The sequence below is a fragment of the Chiloscyllium plagiosum genome, unplaced genomic scaffold, assembly GCF_037043375.1.
Source record: "Chiloscyllium plagiosum isolate Xiang-an unplaced genomic scaffold, Cpla_swu_hap1 HiC_scaffold_26, whole genome shotgun sequence".
Classification (NCBI taxonomy): domain Eukaryota; kingdom Metazoa; phylum Chordata; class Chondrichthyes; order Orectolobiformes; family Hemiscylliidae; genus Chiloscyllium; species Chiloscyllium plagiosum.
The window spans coordinates 14,389,999-14,412,857 of NW_028270164.1; the positions used below are offsets into that span (position 1 = coordinate 14,389,999).

Below are 22,859 nucleotides of genomic sequence, written 5' to 3' on the forward strand. Positions count from 1 at the left end.
TGGCTCAACATTTCTCGAGTAGAAAATGGCTGCCTGAGTGAAGTCCTAAATCAATACCCAGAGGCTGTTCAGGAACGGTTAGGCACGATCAAAGGGGCAAACGCCAATTTACCAGTTGATAAGGAGGCAATCACAAAACTTTGTAAGGCATGCCCAGTGCCATTTGCCTGACAGGAATCCCCAGTGGCTCAGCAGAGAGGAACATCCGTCAGCACGGACTATCCAGACTTTGGCTGATGCTGAACACAAATACACCCAGATAGAGAAGGAAGGTTGTGAAATCATCTTTGATGTGAGAAAGTTCCACCAATACCTTTACAGACGTAAATTTGTCATGGTAATGACGCACAAACCCCTGTTAGGGTTATTTAAAGAACACAAGGATGTGCCACCCATAGACCCTGGACAGATATACCATCGGTGGTGCCTCCCTGGGACAGTCCCTGCTGGTTTTAAACTTCCTGGACATCTTTTTGGTCACCGTCGACGATATCCGACTGTGGACACATAACAATCCTGGCAAACTAAAACAGATGGAGGTAATAGGGAAACAAAAGGGCCTCGAGAACCCAGACTGAAACCTTTCTGGACCCGGTGATTCTGGTCAAATTCAGTGGTGGGCCCTTACTCTCAGTGCATACCATTACCAGTTGGAACACTGTCCAGAAGGTCAAATGGCAAATTTGAATGTCTTGAGGCCTCCCTGGACAGATATACCATCGGTGGTGCCTCCCTGGGACAGTCCCTGCTGGTTTTAAACTTCCTGGACATCTTTTTGGTCACCGTCGACGATATCCGACTGTGGACACATAACAATCCTGGCAAACTAAAACAGATGGAGGTAATAGGGAAACAAAAGGGCCTCGAGAACCCAGACTGAAACCTTTCTGGACCCGGTGAGACCAGACCACTGAAGGGTACAGCATGTTCCTATGGGGAGCATGACTGATTATCCCGAGAAAAGATCCCTGCCAGATACTGGCTGAACTCAATCCGGGTCATCCAGGGGTTTCCAAGATGAAGATGTTGGCAAGGCATTATGTCCGATGGTCAGGATTGTTCCCGTGACATACAAAGTTTGGATAAGTGAGGCAATCCTGAACGAATCTGGATCAGCTGAAAGCTGCTAACATGCAAATGGGGCAGGAACAAAACATACCCAGCCCCTCACACCAGCCAGAAAGGCTGTCAGAAATTGTGGCTTCCAGTCGGGGACCTCAGAGTCCAAGTAGGAAGCAGACTCGATACCATCACAATTGGAAAATGAGGAGGGAACTCTCTCGAGACACTCTGAACACAAGAGATGGGTTATAGCCTCGTACACATGGCCCATTTTAGTCAGGATCGAGGGTGAAAACATCTCAGGAAGAGAAGCTATAAGAGAAAGGATGGGCCTACATCCCCAGATTTAGAGGGGGAGGAATGTAGAGATTGGTACCGTAACCAAGTGGATCTTATTGATAATGAGATCCTTGATTGGGGTTGTTAGCCTGCACCAATCCAGGAGCCTTGGCTGACAGATATAAACAGGAGATTCAAAAGGGCTCCTCAGTCTATGGACTGTCTTGGAGCTGACTGGTCACAGCCTATGTATGTTTACATGTAAATAAAGGGGGGCTTGGTGACAGGATACTGGCCTCTCTACAGTTATTCCAACAATAAAAGCATAATGGGAACTGAAAGTGAGAGAAAGAGAATCAGCTGACCATGATTGACCAATCAGGAGCCCTGCTGTCCAAAATGTCCCTTTGCAATGTGTGATGTGATAAAATGCAGCTCCCAGGTCAGCAGCTGTCCCTTCACTGTTACCGTGGTGAGCGATTCAACAGCGAAGGGTTTCTATCTATGAATGTGTGAGAAAGCACCCAGACACTTAATGAGGAACTCAGGGAGTGACGCAAGGTGATCCCACAGATTGTTAAAGAGGAACTGGCCAACTGTAACATGAAGCAGGAAGTGACAGATATAACGGGGAGTAAACTAATTCAAACACAGCTCTCCTAACAGACAATATCTGAACAATAAGAATTCACCCACAAGAAACAGCTGGAGTGATGAAAACAATTGGGTTTTTCATTCTTATCTCTGTGTCAAGTAAGTCTCCTTTCAGATCTCGATTTTCAGTATAATTAAAATGTACGTTTTTAAATAAGAGCTGAGAAAGGCCAGTAATGTTTATTGACACAGTGGCCCGTCAGTTTGTGAGGGAGTTAATGAGTAGTTACTGACAAGTTGTTTGGAAAGGTGGTATTGTGGGTGAGGTCAGTCTGTTCCCCAGCATCACCCGCCTGGTTTTGTGTCTCTCTGTGGGATCCCACTGAACCTGAATGTTTCTGTCCTGTCTGACACCAGACTTCCTCGTCAGTGCTAACACAGTAACTGCAAGTTTGTCTTTGAAGTAATGAAGGTTGTACAATAGGGCAGCTTAACCCACCCAAAGTCCTTCAGGGAAGGGAGGGCTGTGGTACAATGGGGTTGTTCATGGTCACATCATCCAGAGACCCAGGCTCAAGTCACACAATGGTGGATGAAGAGACGTGAACTTCACAAATCTGGATATCTATCGGACCCTTTAGGGAAGGAAATCTGCCGAATGACATGTCGTTGCAGACTCACAGCGATTTGGTTGATGTACAACTGCCTTTGAAATTTAGAATGTACTCAGCTCAGGGATAATTAAAGATAAACAACTTGGATGCCAGTAGTAGCTACATCCCAGAAAAGGATTTATGAAATGAGTTTCAAAATGTAAAATTTAGCACAGCATCCAATGTGATCACTAAATCCAGTATCATGCCTCCTTCTCTTGGTACCCAAGTGCAGACTGAGAAACGATGGCTGATGGCTGAGAAAGCAATTTCATTTGAAGTCAATGATTATCACCATGAACACAAACTCCTTCTTGTTATTCAGGATAGAATACCAGAGAGTGGCCCCTCATTCCAAAGGTTCACTTGCTGAGGAATATTGGCTACAGACACTAACAACGTCAACAGCCTGTCTTCTTTTACAAGGAATAATTGAATGGAGGAAAGATTTAAAACATCAATATATTTCCGAATGCCATGAACAAACCAGGGGCTGAGTTTTTCCATTCCCACCTTGAGCAAGTGCACATTGGGGCATCAAGTTCCATTTCCCAGGCCCATCCCAATACCCACAATTTTCTCCACGCTTACAAATGGACAGACAGAGAAAAACAGTTCAAAGTTTGTGAGAAGATTTGTAGCTCGGGTGCTCGTTGTTGTGGTTCTGTTCGCCGAGCTGGGAATTTGTGTTGCAGATGTTTTGTCCCCTGTCCAGGTGACATCCTCAGTGCTTGGGAGCCTCCTGTGAAGCGCTTCTGTGACCTTTCCTCTGGCATTTATAGTGGTTTGTCTCTGCCGCTTCCGGTTGTCAGTTCCAGCTGTCCGCTGCAGTGGTCGGTATATTGGATCCAGGTCAATGTGCTTATCGGTTGAATGTGTGGATGAGTGCCATGCCTCTAGGAATTCCCTGGCTGTTCTCTGTTTGGCTTGTCCTGTAATAGTAGTGTTGGCCCTGTCGAACTCATGTTGCTTGTCATCTGCGTGTGTGGCTACTAAGGATAGCTGGTCGTGTCGTTTCGTGGCTAGTTGGTGTTCATGGATATGAATCGTTAGCTGTCTTCCTGTTTGTCCTATATAGTGTTTTGTGCAGTCCTTGCATGGGATTTTGTACACTACCTTGGTTTTGCTCATGCTGGGTATTGGGTCCTTTGTCCTGGTGAGTTGTTGTCTGAGAGTGGCTGTTGGTTTGTGTGCTGTTATGAGTCCTAGTGGTCGTAGTAGTCTGGCTGTCAGTTCAGAGATGTTCCTGATGTATGGTAGTGTGGCTAGTCCTTTGGGTTGCGGCATGTCCTCGTTCCGTTGTCTTTCCCTTAGGCATCTGTTGATGAAATTGCGGGGGTATCCGTTTTTGGCGAATACATTGTAGAGGTGTTCTTCTTCCTCTTTTTGCAGTTCTGGTGTACTGCAGTGTGTTGTGGCCTTTTTGAACAGTGTCCTGATGCAACTTTTTTTGTGTGTGTTGGGGTGGTTGCTTTCGTAGTTCAGGACGTGGTCTGTGTGTGTGGCTTTCCTGTGTACCTTTGTGGTGAATTCTCCGTTCGGTGTTCTCTGTACCATCACGTCTAGGAATGGGAGTTGGTTGTCCTTTTCTTCCTCTCTAGTGAATTGGATTCCTGTGAGTGTGGTGTTGATGATCCGTTGTGTGTTTTCTATTTCTGTGTTTTTAATGATTACAAAGGTAATCTTAGTACGACCACTAGGACTCATAGAGTCCTCGTGGCATAGAGTACAATCGGTGAGTGGGGGAGGGCTGAAGGTGATAGGTCAGGGTCTGGGGGAGGGTGGAGTGGATAGGTGTAAAAGAAGATAAGCGGGTAGGACAAGTCATGGGGACAGTGCTGAGCTGGAAGTTTGGAAGTGGGGTGAGGTGGGGGAAGGGGAAATGAGGAAACTGTTGAAGTCCACATTGATGCCCTGGGGTTGAAGTGTTCTGAGGCGGAAGATGAGGCGTTCTTCCTCCAGGCGTCTGGTGGTGAGGGAGCGGCAGTGAAGGAGGCCCAGGACCTCCATTTCCTCGGCAGAATGGGCGGGGGAATTGAAATGTTGGGCCACAGGGCAGTGTGGTTGATTGGTGCGGGTGTCCTGGAGATGTTCCCCAAACGCGCTCTGATTCAACACAAGGAATTCCGTGTTGAAAATCGAGCTTGAGATCACAAATTACAAGGCTATAATCATGAACTAGGAGGTGTTATTTGATTAAATATTTTCTTTCCTGATTCTCAGGCAGATATCAACCATTGATCATTATCATATTCCAATAGGTTCACATCAATTAACTGGGCCCAAGGAGGTTCGTGGAGAAGTTGGAGGTTCAGTCACTGTCGACTGTCGCTATGATCAGAAATACAAGGAGCATAAGAAACAATGGTGTAAGGGTCGTGTCTTCCTTACCTGTTCTGTTATTGTTTCAACTGATAATCCACAAAAACAAGGTGTATCATTGACCGATAACAAAACACGCGGGATATTTTCAGTAACCATGGATAACCTGAGGAAGAGTGATGAAGGATTATACTGGTGTGAGATAGAAGTACTTTTGCTAAACAAAGGGGATTCCGTCAAATTAGAAGTTTTTGAAGGTAAGATGATCATGTCTTTCTACTCTGTCTACCCTGCCCAAGATTAAACATTTGAAATGAGAGATAACTCTAGCTCTGCTCTGACAGTGACCCTCTGACAAATCCTGAGCTCCCCACAGGGGTGGTCACTCTTTTACTGAAGTGCCTGAAATCTGGGAATACTTTCCATGGGGACGGGCACCGGGAGAATGTCACACTGTGTACAGCACACAGCCCTGCCAAATCCCCGATGGCTCACCAGCCTTTCCTTCCATTTCTCCCGGGTGACCATGGCTCCAGTGTGGAGTCTGGCTCAGTTAGTACCCTCGCGACAGCTCTGCACACAGCAGGACAGAGAGTGGTCTTTTACCCACAAAAGGCCATTGGGTCATTGTCTTATTGAAAAGGATGGGATCACAATTATAATTTGTGTTATAAGCTGATAGTTTGGTTCATTCTATTTCATCTTCATTTGTGTTGAGGAGCCAGTGGTGGACTGGGATGCACAAAGTTAAAAATCACACAACACCAGGTTATAGTCCAACAGGTTTAATTGGAAGCACTAGCTTTCGAAGTGCTGCTCCTTCATCAGGTGATTGTGAAGCAGCACTAAATGACACAGAATTTATAGCAAAAGAATACAGCGTCATGGAAGGAAAATGATATATTTAACAAACCTAAATTGTTGTTAAGTCTTTCATCTTTTACAATGGGTCGCAGGTTTTGGTTCATTAATATGTAGACCATTCGTGTGTCTGCAAGGAGAGTCAGAATATAAAACCCGAGCCTGAAGCAGCCCCAATCGCAAGGTCAACTATTGCTGCAGAGATATGGTGGAGGGGGGTGCCTCCATACGTCTCAGAGTGACTGTAATGGAGTGTCCATTGCAAGGCACTGGTGTTTATCTCAGTGGGTTCCCTACACAACAGTCCACTCCTGATGTCATATGATTTCATGTGGATTGTGAGGACCCAAACTTGATCATGTTGTTAGTTTAAATATCTACTGGTTACTCAGGATCCTGCTGCTGGTAATATCCCACAGTAATGGGAAATTATTGATCTTCCTTCCTGTCACCTTGCCTATGATTTTTCAAACTCTCCACCTCCCATCCCAAATCCAGAAGTCTCAAAAGCAAACCCATTCTAATCATGCCAATTCCTGTGGTGTCACTGTCTGATCTATTTATATTATTGATATCATTTGTTTTCAGTTTGAGTTTGGGTTTTACTTTGACTTTTGGACAGTCCTGTGAAGTTCTTCCATGGAGCAGGTTGTATAGACCAATGCTCCGGAGAACAGAAGGATGTAGCGGAACTAGGTTACCTCAGAGTAAAGAGTTGGCGGTGTGCGTCCCAGACCAATGGCTTTAGGCTAAAACCCATGAAGAGATGTTGGAAAGCTGAGTGTTTTTGAACGCAGGTGTTTAATAGCTCCAGGAACAAGCTATCAGCACTTCCAGTCTGTCGGTTAAAATCACTGGTGACATAATCACATCGAGGTGTGAGAGAGACAGGGACTCTAGCAGGAGGAGTGTACAGGTGGTGTTTTGGTGCCTGTACAAGATGTGCTTTGATACTGTATAAATGCTGTTGCTTTTCATTTCAATTTTAAAAGGAAAGATTTGTCATTCATGGGGTTATATTTCACTGCATGCTTTAACTTTCAATTTGTGTTATAAGCTGATAGTTTGGTTCATTCTATTTCACCTTCATTTGTGTTGAGGAGCCAGTGGTGGACTGGGGTGCACAAAGTTAAAAATCACACAACACCAGGTTATAGTCCAACAGGTTTAATTGGAAGCACACTAGCTTTCGGAGCGATGCTCCTTCTTCAGGTGATTGTGAAGCAGCACTAAATGACACAGAATTTATAGCAAAAGATTACAGCGTCATGGAAGGAAAATGATATATTTAACAAACCTAAATTGTTGTTAAGTCTTTCATCTTTTACAATGGGTCGCAGGTTTTGGTTCATTAATATGTAGGTCCCACAACATATTTTCAGTCATTTTCTCAACATATGTTAATTTTAATAAAAAGGGTAACATCTAAGCTCAGACAATGCATTAAAGATGTGAGGTTCGAGTCTGTCTGTATCCCGATCTTGAGTCAGACTGGTTCTGTTTCCAAAATGGAATTTACAAAATATTACACGGATTGACTGTGTACAATGACTGCCTTTGGGTTGTGCAGTTGTTGAGCAAAATAGAATATTGCTGCAAACATATTTCTGCAAATACAAATTCACCCCATTGACTTATATTAGTGTGCACTTGTAGGAGAGAGAGAGAATGTGTGTGAATGTGAGTGTGTGTGTGTGTGAGTGTGAGAACACGTGAGAGAGTGTGCTTGTGTGTGTGCAAGCATGGTAGAGTGTGTGTGCATGAGTGTAATGTGGCATTATCCTGTGAGAGAATGCATGTGTGTGTGTATGTATGGGAGAGTGTATGTTTGAGTGAGGATCCGCATAAGTGTGTGAGTATGTAAGAGTGTGAGTGTGTGAGTGTGTGTGTGTGAGTGTGGATGAGTGTATAGTGTAGTGCGGTCACCTGTAGTGTGACATCAACCAAAGGTCCCAGTTGGATGGGTACCGAACTTGGCTATCAGCCTCTGCCCGGCCACTTTGCGTTGTTGCCTGTCCCAAAGTCCACCTTGGAGGAAGGTCACCCAAAGATTGGCGACCTCTGAAGTATTCCCCAAATGGGAGGGAACACCCCTGTCTGGTGATTGTTGTGTGGTGGCCATTCATCTGTTGTCGTAGCGCCTGATTGGTCTCACCAATGTACCATACCTCGGGGCATCCTTGCCTGCAGTGTATGAGATAGACAACGTTGGCCCATGCCGCATGAGCACCTGCCACGTACATAGTGGATGGTGCCCCCATGTGTAATGGTGGATCCATGTTGACACTCTAACACATCATGCAGTGGTTGCCATGATAGGGTTGTACAGTGTTGTGGTTGACGTTGTCCTGAAGGCCGGGCAGTTTGCTACGAACAATGATCTGTTTCAGATTTGGTAATTTAGATTGGATTAGATTCCCTCTAGTATAGAAACAAGCCAAATCATCCGCCGACATTTCCGCCACCTCCAAAAAGACCCACCACCAGGGATATATTTCCCTCCCCACCCCTTTCCACCTTCCGCAAAGACCATTCCCTCCATGGCTAGCTGGTCAGGTCCACGCCCCCCTACAACCAACCCTCCCATCCTGTCACCTTCCCCTGCCACCGTAGGAACTGTAAAACCTGCGCCCACACCTCCTCCCTCACCTCTATCCAAGGCCCTAAAGGAGCCTTCCACATCCATCAAAGTTTTACTTGCACATCCATTAATATCATTTATTGTATCCGTTGCTCCCGATGCGGTCTCCTGTACACTGGGGAGACTGGGCGCCTCCTAGCAGAGCGCTTTAGGAAACATCTCCGGGACACCTGCAACAATCAACCACACCACCCCGTGGCCCAACATTTCAACTCCCCCTCCCACTCTGCCGAGGACATGGAGGTCCTGAGCCTCCTTCACCACCGCTCCCTCACCACCAGACGCCTGGAGGACGAACACCTCATCTTCCGCCTCGGGACACTTCAACCCCAGGGCATCAATGTGGACTTCAACAGTTTCCTCATTTCCCCTTCCCCCACCTCACCCTAGTTCCAAACTTCCAGCTCAGCACTCTCCCCATGACTTGTCCAGACTTGTCCTACCTGCCTATCTCCTTTTCCACCTATCCACTCCACCATTTCCTCCCTGACCTATCACCTTCATCCCCTCCCCATTCACCCATTGTACTCTATGCTACTTTCTCCCCACCCCCACCCTCCTCTAGCTTATCTCTCCACGCTTCAGGCTCTCTGCCTTTATTCCTGATGAAGGGCTTTGCCCGAAAACGTCGATTTCGCTGCTCCTTGGATGCTGCCTGAACTGCTGTGCTCTTCCAGCACCACTAATCCAGAATCTAGTTTCCAGCATCTGCAGTCATTGTTTTTACCTTCGGCCCAACAAGTCCACACTGACCCTCCAAAGATTTACCCACCCAGACCCCTTTATTTACCCCTGACTAATGCATCAACACTATGGGCAATTTTACTTGACCGATTCACCTGATCAGCACATCTTTGGATTATGGGAGGAAATCTACGCAGACATGGGGAGAATGTGCAAACACCACACAAGCAGTCACCCAATGCGCGAATCAAACCTGGGTCCCTGATGCTGTGAGGCAGCAGTGCTAACCACTGAGACACTATGCCGCCCTTGTTTAAAGGCAAGAGGTGGAGACGTAGGGAAGGTCTTGACGATGTGCTCATCCTTATCGATAATGTGTTACAGGCTGCGAAGAACATGGCTCCTGGGAAGTACTGGACAATGAAGGGTACCCTGTATGGTGCAGCTCGTGTCTGTCTCCTGAGGAGGTTATTACAGTTCCTTGCTGTGGCGCGTTGGAACTGGTGATCGATAAGTTCAGCATCGTACCCTGTTCTTATGAGAGCATCCTTCAGTACCTTCAGGTGTCTGACACATTCCTCCTTATCTGAACAGATCCTGTCAATGTGGAGGGCTTGTCCGGGGATGGCTGTTTTAGTATGTCGTGACTGGAAGTTGGAGAAATGTAGCATCGTGAGGTTATCTGTGGATTTGCGGTACAGTGAGTTGCTGAGGTGTCCATCCTTGATGGAGATGCATGTGCCCAAGAATGAGACAGATTCTAAAGAGCAGTCACGGTAAGTCTGATGGTGGGATGGAACTCATTGATATCATTGTGTATTTGTTTCAGTGACTCCTCATCATGGATCCAGAGAAAGAAAATGTCTTCAATATAGCTGGTGTATCATATTGGTTAGAGGTCCCGTGCAGAAAAGGAGTCTTGTTCAAACTTGTATATGAAAATGTTGGCATATTGTGCTGCAAATTTGGTCCCCATGGCTGTTTCGTGTCTCTGCCTTCCGAAGATACACAAAGCCAACACACCAGGACATCCCATCGTATCACGCAATGGAACCATGTGTGAAAACCTCTCTGGCTATGTCAAACACATTCTGAAACCCATTGTACAGGGGACCCTGGCTTCTGTCACGGCACTACAGATTTCTTACAGAACCTCACCCACAGACCAGTCAAACCGTGAACATTCCTCATCACAATGGACATTTCAGCTCTCGACACCAGCATTCCCCATGATGGTGGCATTGTAGCAACAGCCTCAGTACTCAACACCAACAACTGCCAAACTCCGATCACTGTGCTACAACTCATTCGCTTCATCCTAGACCACAGCATTTTCACCTTTGACAACCAGTTCTTCATCCAGACACATGGCACAGCCATGGGGACCAAATTTGCACCCCAATATGCCAACATCTTCATGCACAGGTTCAAACAAGACTTCTCCTCTATGCAGGACCTCCAACCAACACTACACACCAGATATATTGACCACATTTTCTTCCTCTGGCCCCAAGGCGAAGAGTCACTGAAACAACTACACAATGATATCAACGAGTTTCATCCCACCATCAGACCTACCATGAACTACTCATTAGGATCTGTCTCATTTTTGGACTAATGCATCTCCATCAAGGATGAGCACCTCAGCACCTCCCTCTACTGCAAACCCACAGATAACCTCACAATGCTACACTTCTCCAGCTTCCACCTGAAACATATTAGAACAGCCATACCCTACAGACAAGTCTATACATATACAGGATCTGTTCAGAAGACGAGGGACCTGAAGGTACTCAGGGATGTCCTCATAAGAACAGGGTATGATGCTCAATGCATCGATCGCCAGTTCCAACAAGCCACAGTGAGAAACTGTAATAACCTCCTCAGGAGGCAGACACGGATTGCAACTGATAGGGTACCCTTTGTTGTCCAGTACTTCCCGGGAGCCAGAAAACGACGTCATGTTCTTTGCATCCGACAACACATTATCGATGAGGATGAGCATCTTGCCAAGGCCTTCCCTCCACCTCCATTTCTTGCCTCTAAACAACAATGAAACCTTAAACAGATCATTGTTCACAGCAAACTGCACAGTCTTCAGGACAACATTGACCACAACATCATACAACCCTGTCATGGCAACCACTGCCAAACGTGTCAGTGTCGACAACACAGATATCGCCATTACACATGGGGACACCATCCACCACGTACACAGCAGGTACTCATGTGACTCAGCCAACATTGTCTATCTCATACACTGCAAGGATGCTGTGAGGCATGACACATTGGTGAGACCAAGCAGACGCTACAACAGATGAATGGACATCGCACAACAACCACCAGGCAGGAGTGTTCCTCCCCAGTCGGAGAACACTTCAGCTGTCAAGGATTTTCGGCCTCCAATATTCGAGTGACCATCCTCCAAGGCAGACTTCATGACATGCAACAGCGCAAAGTGGCCGAGCAGAGGCTGATAGCCAAGTTCGGTACCCATGCGGATGGCCTCAACCAGGACCTTGGGTTCATGTCACATTACAGGTGACCCCACAATACTCTCTCTCACATATACACGCAGTCTTACATACTCACACACTCACATAGATCCTCACTCATACACATACTCTCTCTCATGTACACACACATACACCCCCCATACGCACAGCTATGCACGCACTCTTTCACAGGTTTATCCCCTTTACATTCACACACACACTTTACCACACTTGCACACATGCAAACACACACTCTCTCACATGCACTCACACTCTCACGCAGACACTCATATGCGCACACTCTGTCCTCCCATAAGTAAACACACATATAAGTATACAGGGTGAATTTGTATTTGCAGAATTATATTTGGAGACATTCTATTTTGCTCAAAAAATGCACAACCTGCGAGCAGTCAATCCATATAATATTTTGTAAATTCCACTTTGGAAATAGAACCAGTCTGACTCAGGGTTGGAATACAGACAGACTCTAAACTCACACCTTTAATGCATTGTCTGAGCTGAGATGTCACCTTTTATTATAAAACCTTAAGTTATCTCAGGAATGTGACTTCAAAGATGTTTTGGGATCTACATAATAATGAACTGAAACCTGCAACCCATTCTAAATGATGAATGACTTAACAACACGCCAGGTTTGTTAAATATATCATTTTACTTGCATGTCACTGTAATCTTTTGCAATAAATTCTGTGTCTTATAGTCCTGATTCACAACCACCTGATGAAGGAGCAGCACTTTGAAAGCCACTGCTTCCAAGTAAACCTGTTGGACTATAACCTGGTGTTGAGAGATTTTTAACTTTGCCCATCTGCGTTTAGTTTGTTCATAAAATTCTACTTTGTAATTTAAACAAAAGCTACAGTATTTTGTGCATATCTTTCAGTGTGTGATCACATTATTAAAAGCAAAACAAAATAATATCTATGAAGTCAGGTTTCAGTCTGAGATCTGACTTGTCCTGTAATAACATGAACTGGGATCATAGCACGGCCCAATTACCAGTCGATCACATCTTCAACTCACCCACACAGGACGGGCTAAAAGCAGAGCTATTGCTGCATTTGGTGCTGTAATCTCTCAGCCCACATTCAGTTTGCGTGTATTTTGCTGCAGTTGCCTCCAATGTATCTTGTTGTGCAAAGTCTATCCATGCTCATGCAATCATTTCCTTTAATGTTAAACTCGAACAATCTGATCATTTGCAACACAAACAATTCAATGTGAAAATGTAATGCTGAGAATACAAATAATTCTGTTATTGAAGTGGTTCCATTACGGGGAGTGAACTGCCTGGGGAAATTGATTTTAACAACGCTCATCAAGTTGCTCCTTTATAGCACCTACATGGGGCTCGACAATGGGACCAACCAGCAGCACAGCAGGAACTACTCAGCCTCCTGTTACAACGGCTCTCACCATGTCTTCCTCCACCATCAGCTCACCCAGGTGCGTCTCAAACTTTGAAATCTTTGCAATACATCTTTACCATACGATGAACACACCCTTGTTAAAATACTGAGGGAGAGGCCAATACAATCTGCAGTAAAGCTCAGGCCATTAGGCACTAGGGAAAAAAGTAGGGCTGGAAAATCAAAAACACAGATAACCCAGTGGTTAGTGATTGAGCTGGACAAGAGAAGGGTTGCAGGCAGGGTCTGTCCATGGCTGTAAATATTTGAGACAAACTCATCATCGTCCTGACAGACTGACTACCTCAATGCAGAATTCCATTCAGGGCAAAGAGTGAAACCTCCAGACCTGAGAAGGTGGGAGGAATGGTGAGGGGGTTTAAATTGATTGCGGGAAAGTCAAAAGTTCAGATTCTCACTGGCACAGTAAAGTGTTGTGAGGAACCTGTCTGACCGCAAAACCTTCACCACCATGTGTTTCAGAAAGATAGTCTGCATTTACTAGCTTCTCAGTAAAAGCACACCACGAACGCTCTCGGTCAGATCCACCGACGTCAAGCTGGTGTTCACCTCTGACCACTGCCTCCTGCTGGCCGACTGTCACCTACAGGACGAGCAGCGGGCGGGTAAGGGAATGTGGAAGCTGAACACAAAGCTGTTGACCCCCGGGAAACATCGAGGAGCTCAGGAGGTACTTCACAGGTTGGAGAACCATGAAGCTCCTCTTTGAGTCCCCAGCGGACTGGTGGGAAACAGTAAAAGGGAACATCAAGAGGTTCTTCATCCTCAAAGGTGTTCAGGAGGCGAGAGAGAGACGGGGAAAACTGTCCCAGCTCCAGGAAAGTATGCAGAACCTGCTCCTGCTGCAGACGATGGGGGTCGATGTCACGGAAGACCTCAAGGAGGTGAAGGGCCAGCAAGCCTCGCTCTTTGCCTCGGAGGCCTCCAAGAAAATCTTCCGGTCCAGGGTCCACTTGGTGGAGCAGGACGAGATGTGCTCACGTTTCTTCTTCCAGAAGATGAACAAAGAGAGCTCTGTGCTCAGCAGCCTGAAGGAAGAAGATGGCTCGGTAACATCATCTCAGGCTGGCGTCATGAGGATCAGTAAATCCTTCTATGCCAGTCTGTATGACGCGAAGCCGACCGACAGCACGGCCTCCCAGTCGTTCCTGTCCTCTATCACGGAGGTCTTAGACGACAGAACACGCGAGAGGCTGGACCAGCCGCTATCTCTGGACGAGCTGACCAAGGCCCTCGAGTCCTTCGAAAAGAATAAAACTCCCAGAAGCGACGGCTTACCGGTCGAGCTCTATTCCGCTCTGTGGGACTTGATTGGCCAGGACCTGCTGGAGGTGTATGTCAGTATGCTTCTGGCAGGTACCATGAGTGAATCCATGAGGAAAGGCATCATCACCCTCATCTACAAGCGGAATGGGGAAGAGGGAGGAAATCAGAAATTGGAGACCAATCTCACTGTTGAATACAGATTACAAAATTCTATCAAAGGTAATCGCCAACCAGGTCAGGTCTGCTCTAGGGTCGGTGATTCACCCTGACCAAACCTGTGCTGTACCGGGCAGGAAGATCACACTCCTCAGGGATATGATCGCCTACGTGCAGGACAGAGGGCTGGACACCTGTCTCATCAGCCTGGACCAGGAGAAAGCCTTTGACAGGATATCACACACGTATATGAAAGATGTTCTCTCTAAAATAGGCTTTGGGGAGGGAATCTGCAATTGGATCAGACTGCTCTACACCAACATTGTCAGTGCAGTCTCAATCAATGGGTGGGAATCAGATAGCTTCCCAGTCAGATCTGGAGTCAGGCAGGGCTGCCCTCTCTCTCCTGCCTTGTTTGTGTGCTGCATAGAGCCATTTGTCGAGTCCATCAGGAAGGATGCGAGCCTGAGAGGGGTGACTATTCCTGGCAGCGGAGGCCTGCAGTTAAGGCCTCCCTGTACATTGATGACGTCACCGTTTTCTGCTCAGATCCGCTGTCCGTGCACAGACTGATGTGCATCTGTGACCAGTTCGAACGGGCCTCGGGGCCAAGGTCAACCGAGGCAAGAGCAAGGCCATGATATTCGGGAACTTGGTCGACCAATCCTCGATCCCCTTCACTGTCAGGGGGACTACCTGAAAGTGCTGGGTATTTGGTTCGGAGGGACTGGGCATGCACCAAGTCTTGGGGGAATGTGTCAAGAAAGTGTGGCAGAAACTGGGCAGATGGAAGCTACGGTCGCTCTTCATCGCGGGAAAAAACCTGGTCATCAGGTGTGAGGCACTTTCAGTGTTGTTATATGTGGCACAGGTCTGGCCTATTCCCAGAACCTGTGCCGCTGCATTCACCCGGGCCATCTTCCATTTTATGTGGAGATCAAAGATGGACCGGGTTCGAAGGGACTCGATGTATAAAGATCTGGGCAATGGGGGAAAAACACACCCAATGCCACCGCCACCATGATGGCCACCTTTGTGTGTGGCTGCATCAAGCTGTGTGTGGATCCCCGGTACACAAACACCAAGTGTCACTACGTACTGAGGTTCTACTTGTCCCCGGTGTTGCGAAGGATGAGCCTGGCCTCGCTGCCGCGGAACGCTCCGAGCAGTTGGACCGTTCCGTATCACCTGTCCATCGTGGAGAAGTTTACGAAGAAAACCACCTTTGACCACAAGTCCATCAGGAAGTGGTCAGCACGTAGTGTCCTTGAGACCCTTCGGGAAAAGGAGAGGACGGATCCTGTCGAGCGGTTCCCTGAGCAGACTGGCAAAGCCATTTGGCAGAATGCCTCATCGCCAGAACTTTCCAACAAGCACCAAGACATGGCTTGGCTGGTGGTGAGAAGGGCTCTGCCTGTGAGATCCTTTATGCACGCCCGGACTCTCAGCCGCACCGCACAGTGCCCTCGAAGCGGCTGCGGGGGGGACGAGACTGTCACACACCTCCTTCTGGAATGTACCTATGCAGAGGAAGTCTGGAGAGGAATGCAGTGGTGTTTGTCGAGGTTCGTCCTGAGCAGCGCAGTGACGCGGGACTCTGTGCTCTACGGCCTGTTCCCTGGGACGCGCACCGAGACGAACATCAACTGTGCCTGGAGGATCATCAACTCGGTGAAGGACGCTCTCTGGGCAATCCGAAACCTGCTGATCTTCCAGCTGAAGTAGTTGACCACGACTGAGTGTTGCAGACTGGCACATTCCAAGGTCCAGGACTACGTGTTGAGGGACGCGCTGAATCTTGGGGCAGCTGCCGCCAAGGCGCGGTGGGGAAAGACCACTGTGTAACGTCTGCCTGCCTAAGAAGAACAGGGGGCCCACCCAGTCATTTGGGCTCCACTGATGCCGCAGCAGAAGAGTTGGATAGTAAATGTACAGACTTGTATATAGGAAAAATACATTTTGATGTGTGTATGTAAAGCTATGTAATGTGTGCACAAGAATGGCATGACCAATTGTATAGAGATCCAAATAAGTTTATGAATAAAGTATATTTTTGAAATAAAAAAAGCACAACTTATGGGAATTAAGTGGACCTTTCCAATATATTGTATTTGTCATTAGGAAGGGTTCTGGAGATGCAGTGGTAATGACACTACCGCTGAGACAGAAGACACAGATTCAAATCCCACCTGCTGTAAAAACATCTCTGTACAGTTTGATTAGGAAACTATCTTTGATTTGATTTACTAAGACAGTGAAAAGTGTTATTTTGCATGGTATTTGTGCAGATTGTATCATACAAAGAGCATCAGGGTAGCAGAACAGAGTGCAGAATACAGTGCTATAGCTGCAGAGAAGGTGCAGAGACAGCAATGAACATTAACATGTGAGTGGTCCATTCAGTGGGGAAGAAGCTGTTCATGTGTATCTTCATACACCTATTCAAACTCTTATATCAGGGAAGGGAGTGGAAGAGAGTAAAACTCGAGTGGGAGAGGCCTGTGATCATATTGATCGCTTTCCCGAGGCAACAGCAAGTATAGAATATTGGTTTGTGTGATGGCCTGGCTTGTGACTCTCTGCAGTTTATTGTGGTCTTTGGAAGAGAAGTTGTTATGCCACTCTGTGATGCATTGAGATAGGATATTTTTTATTTTGCTTCTATAAAATCTCTGAATATGGACATGCTAAATTTCCTTAGCCTCTTGAGGAAGTAGAGATGTTGTTGTGGACAGGGGTGTGCCTTCCATTCTGCTTCCTAAAGTCACCGACCAGCTCCTTCGTTTTGCTAACATTGATGGAGAGATTGATTTTACACCATGCCACAAAGAACTCTATTTCTTTGCTGTACTCTGTCTCACTGCTGCCATTTGGATACAGAACTGGCTCAAAGGCAGAAGACAGAGGGTGGTGGTGGAGGGTTGTTTTTCCAGACTGGAGTCCTGTGACCAGTGGAGTGCCACAAGGATCGATGCTGGGTCCTCTACTTTTTGTAATTTACATAAATGATTTGGATACGAGCATAAGCGGTACTGTTAGTAAGTTTGCAGATGACACCAAAATTGGAGGTGTAGTGGACAGTGAAGAGGGTTGCCTCAGATTACAACAGGATCTGGACCAGATGGGCCAATGGGCTGAGAAGTGGTAGATGGCGTTTAATTCAGATAAATGAGAGGTGCTTCATTTTGGGAAAGCAAATCTTAGCAGGACTTATACATTTAATGGTAAGGCCCTAGGGACTGTTGCTGAACAAAGAGACCTTGGAGTGCAGGTTCATAGCTCCTTGAAAGTGGAGTCGCAGGTAGATAGGATAGTGAAGAAGGCGTTTGATATGCTTTCCTTTATTGGTCAGAGTATTGAGTACAGGAGTTGGGAGGTCATGTTGCGGCTGTACGGGACATTGGTTAGGCCACTTTTGGAACATTGTGTGCAATTCTGGTCTCCTTCCTATCGGAAAGATGTTGCGAAACTTGAAAGGGTTCAGAAAAGATTTACAAGGATGTTGCCAGGGTTGGAGGATTTGAGATATGGGGAGAGGCGGAACAGGCTGGGGCTGTTTTCCCTGGAGCATCAGAGGCTGAGGGATGACCCTATAGAGGTTTAGAAAATTATGAGGGGCATGGACAGGATAAATAGACAAAGTCTTTTCCCTGGGGTCGAGGAATCCAGAACTAAAGGGCATAGGTTTAGGGTGAGAGGGGAAAGATATAAAAGAGACCTAGGGGGCAATCTTTTCATGCAGAGGGTGGTACGTGTATGGAATGAGCTGCCAGAGGAAGTGGTGGAGGCTGGTACAATTGCAACATTTAAGAGGCATTTGGATGGGTATATGAATAGTAATGGTTTGGAGGGATATGGGCCGGGTGCTGGCAGGTGTGACTAGATTGGGTTGGGATATCTGGCCCGCATGGACGGGTTGGACCGAAGCGTCTGTTTCCATGCTGTACATCTCTATGACTCTATAAATCAAGGATCCAGATTGAGAAAGGGAGAAGAGATCTCGGTCTCGGAGGTTGGAGATAGGTTTATTTGTGATTATATTGTTGAAGGTGGAGCTATAGTTGATAGCTAGGGGCCTGACATAGTTATCCTTGTTATCCAGCTATTTATTTGTCAACAGGAAAGTTTCCCTCAGGAAAGATAACCTGTGACAGTGCTAGCCAGGTACTCTAGATGTGCCCATGATATAAGACCATAGGAAATAGGGAAAGGTGTGGGCCATTCAGACCCCACAAGCCTGCTCCACCATATCTTGCCCTTTCCCGGGAACTCTTGATTCCCTTGCTAATAAAGAATGTATAAAGATTCTCAATCCTCTGAGAGAAGAAATTTCTCCCCTTCTCAGTCTGAAATGGGTATCCTTTCATTCTAAGTTTGCGAATTCTGGTCCTAGACTCTCCCATGTAGGGAAACATCCTCTCAGCATTTACCCTGGCAAGCCCCTCTAAGAATCTGATATGTTTCAATGAGATTGCATCTCATTCTTCTAAACTTCAATGAGATTGGTCACAACCTGTTTAGCCTTTGCTCATAAAACAGTCCCATCATACCATGGATCATCTGTCTCAAAGAAACTTCTCTGCAAATGATATCCTTGCTCAAATAAGACAAAAACTGCTCAAAGTACTTCACATGTGGTCTCACCAGCACCTAGCATAGTTGCAGTAAGACTTCCCTACTCTTATACTCCAACCCTCTTGAAATAAGGGTCAACATTTCATTAGCCTTCCTGATTACCTGCTGCTCCTGTGTACTGGTTTTCTGTGTTTTATGCACAAGTACCTCCAAGCCCCTTTGGATTGCAGTGTTCTGCAGTTTTTCTCCATTTAGATAATCCTGAACTTTTGTTCTTCTTTCCAAAATAACAATTTCAAATTTTCCCACATTATACTCCATTTACCAACTCTCTGCTCACTTATTTAACTTACCAATTTCTCTCTGTAAACTCTCTGTATCCCTCTCACAACTTGCCTTTCCACCTATTTTTGGACAGTCTACAAACTTAGCTGCAGTATTTTCACTCCCTTCCTCCAAGTCGTCAATATGTATTGTAAGCAGTTATGGTCACAGCACTGAAATCTGTGGAACTCCTCTTAATAAATCTTACAACTTAATCTTTTTGTGAGCTACCTTATGGGATGCTTTCCAGAAGTCCAACTGCAACACATCTACTGGTTCCCCTGTATCTATTATGGTTGAGGCTTCCTTGAAAAACTAACAAATTAGTTAGATACAATTTACCTTTCATGAAATCATGCTGACTCTGTTTGATGAGATGGTGATCTTGTAACTGTTCAGCTATTATGTCCTTAATAATTGATTCCAATATTTCCCCAAAAATAGATGCTATGCGAAGCAGCCTATTGTCACTTGCTTTTAGTCTCCATCACTTTTTGACTAGGGGTGACACATTGGCAGTTTTTCAATCCTCCCAAGATTGCTCTATAATGCAATGATTTTTGTCAAATTACAACCAATGCATCCATTATCTCTGTAGCTACCTCTTTTAGGATCCTCAGATGCAAATCATCAGGACCAGGGGACTTACCTGCCTTTCGCCCTATTACATTGTCTAATATTACTTCTCTAGTGATGATTATGGTACTTAGTTTCTTCCTTGTATTCTTTCGTATTAATGGTATGTTTGAAGTATCTTCCATCTCAAAACTGATGCAAAACACCTGTTTAATTCCTCTGCCATTTCCCTGTTCTCCATAACTATCACCCGAGATTAATTTGTAAAGAACATGTGTTCTTTACTTCTCTCTTATATCATGAAACTATAAAATATAGCAACAGGAACAGGATATTTAAAATATTGAGTCGTGCTCCATTATGCAATCATGGCTGATATATTTCTCAACTCTGTTCTCCTGCCTTCTCACTGGAATCTTTGAAGCCCTTACTAATCAAGAACCTATCTATTTCTCTCTTAAAGACACTCGCTGACTTGACTTCCACAACCTTCAATGGTAATGTGATCTGTAGATTCACCACCCTCTGGCTGAAGAAATTCCTCCTCATCTCAATTCTAAAGGGTTGCCCCTTCTCTCTGGCCTTGGGTCCTAGTCTCACCAGCTATTGGAAACATCTTCTCCACATCCACTCTATCCAGGCCTCTCCGTAAATTTCAATGAGATGTTCCCTCATCCTTTTAAACTCCATCAAGTACAGACACAGAGTCTTCAACACTTATCATATGATAAGCCCTTTAGACTCAAGGTCAATTCTTGTGAACCACCCAGACCCCCTCCAAAGCCACTACATCCAAACTTAGATATGGGGCCCAAAACTGCACATCATTTTCAAATGTGAATCTAAACTTTCCTTTTACATATTTAAAGAAGCTCTTACTGTCACTTTTTCCCTTACTCGCTAATTTGCTCTCATTCCTTGTGTTCTCTCTGTATTATCTTTTTAGTCCTCCTTTGCTGAATTCTGGATTTATCTGAGTCTTTGGGGCTATCACCGATTTTTGCCTCCTTATATGCTTATCATTTCAACTTTATGCTCTCCTTAACTTCCTTGGTTAGCCATGGTTACTTTATCCATTTCTTAGAATCTTTCCTCCTGACTGGGATTTATTTCTGCTGACATCAATTACCTCCTTAAATGACTGCCACTCCTTGCTGACCGTCATTCCTGATTATCTATCAGTCGACTCTAGCTAACTCTATCCCATTTCATTGTAATTCCCTTTATTTAAGTTGCTTCTGACCCATGACATTTTCTCACACATGAAATTTAATTTTAAATTCTATCATTTTATGATCATTCCTTGCCAGGGAACCTTTTATTATGAGGTCAATTATTAAACCTGCCTCATTGCCCATTACTAGATCCAAGATAGCCTGCTCCTTTGTTGGCTCCATTACATATTGCTGTAGGAAATATTCCTAATATGCTCCATAAATTTATTGTCACAACAACCCTTTTCAATTTGATTAACCCAATCAACATGAAGATTAAGGTCTCCCATAATTACCACTGTATTTCTTTTACATGCTCCTATTATTTGTTAATTTATACATTTTCTTACAGTCTAGCTACTGTTTGAAGGTGTGTACACTACTCCTACCAATGGGTTTTTTTTCCCTTGTTGTTATTTACCTTCATTAAATGGACTCTATATCATCTCAGCCTAGTTTATATCTCATAACTATCCTCTTATTAACTGTGCTACCCCACTATCTTTTCCTTCCCTTCCTGTCTTTCCAAAAGGTCAAATATCCATGAACATTAAATTCCCAGTTTTGATCTTATTGTAACCCCCCCTTCTGTAATGGCTACAAGATCATATCCATTTACCTCAATTTGCACCAAGTAACTTTTTCAGAATGTTTATGCATTATGATGCAAAGCCTCTAGACTTGCCTTTTGCCATCTTCGATCATTCTAACTTTTATTCATACTGTGGCCCATTTTGCCTTGTAGCCTTCATTAGGCAGTCTACTGTTTTTCCATTTTACTGTTCTCTCTACCACTACCATCCTTGATTCTCCTTCCGTTGTCACTCTGCCTAGGTTCCCAAGCCCTGTGATTCCAGTTGAAACCTAGGACATCAGTCCCGGTCCTGTTGAGGAGTAACCAGTCCAGTTGGTACTGGTCCTACCTCCCCCGAACCAATCCTAATGTCCTTGGAAACAGAAACCCTCTATGCACCATTTTTCCAGCCACGTATTCATCTGATATATTCTACTATTTCTACTCTGACTAGCATGGGGCACTGGTAGTAATCCCGAGATGACTATCTATGAGTTCTTACTTTTGAATTTCCGACATTCAGCTTTTAGGACTTCACCATTTTTTTTAATCTATGTCATTGTTACCGATGTGCACCACAACCACAGACTGTTCACCCTCTCCCTCCAGGCTGTACTGTAGCTCCTCTGAGTCATCCACAGAAGTTTCTATCTATTCTCTTTAAAATTGAATCCCCAATGACAATTGCATTTCCAAAAATTCTCCTCCTCTCTTGAGCAGCAGAGCCAACTATGGTGCAATGAATGAGTGGTCATTCCTCCAAAAGTATCCAAAGCAGTATATTTGTTTTGCAGAGGTATGGCCATAGCAGACTCCTGCACCACCTACTCAGTCCTCTCACCCTGTCTTATGGTCACCCACTCTCTTTCTGCCCGTGCAGTCTTAGCCTGCTGTGTGAGCACCTCTCTGTTGGTGCTATACATCAGCTTCGTGGATACTCCACAGTGTCCCCAGCTGATGCTCCAGCTCTGAACCCCAGGAGCTGCAGTTGCAAACATTTCGTGCACACATGATGGCCTGGGCATTAGAAATGTACCCTGCTCCCTGCACTGTTCAAGAAAAAATTGAATTTCCTTGTACCACTCCATTTCCGACATGTTCATTCATGGCCTCCTCCTTTGCCACAGTG

At 45.5% G+C, this 22,859-nt stretch overlaps 1 protein-coding gene across 1 annotated transcript in view; it reads left to right on the top strand.

The window, feature by feature from the left end:
- Positions 1-1,791: 1,791 nt before the first annotated feature.
- LOC148145087 (CMRF35-like molecule 8) overlaps positions 1,792-22,859 on the top strand; it is a 32,562-nt gene continuing 11,494 nt past the window's right edge. Inside the window, exons 1-3 of the mRNA XM_087973498.1 lie at positions 1,792-2,094; positions 4,850-5,167; positions 12,953-13,061. Coding sequence (XP_087829624.1) covers positions 2,055-2,094; positions 4,850-5,167; positions 12,953-13,061 — 467 coding nt within the window. The 5' untranslated portion in view covers positions 1,792-2,054. The remainder of the gene's footprint in view (positions 2,095-4,849; positions 5,168-12,952; positions 13,062-22,859) is intronic.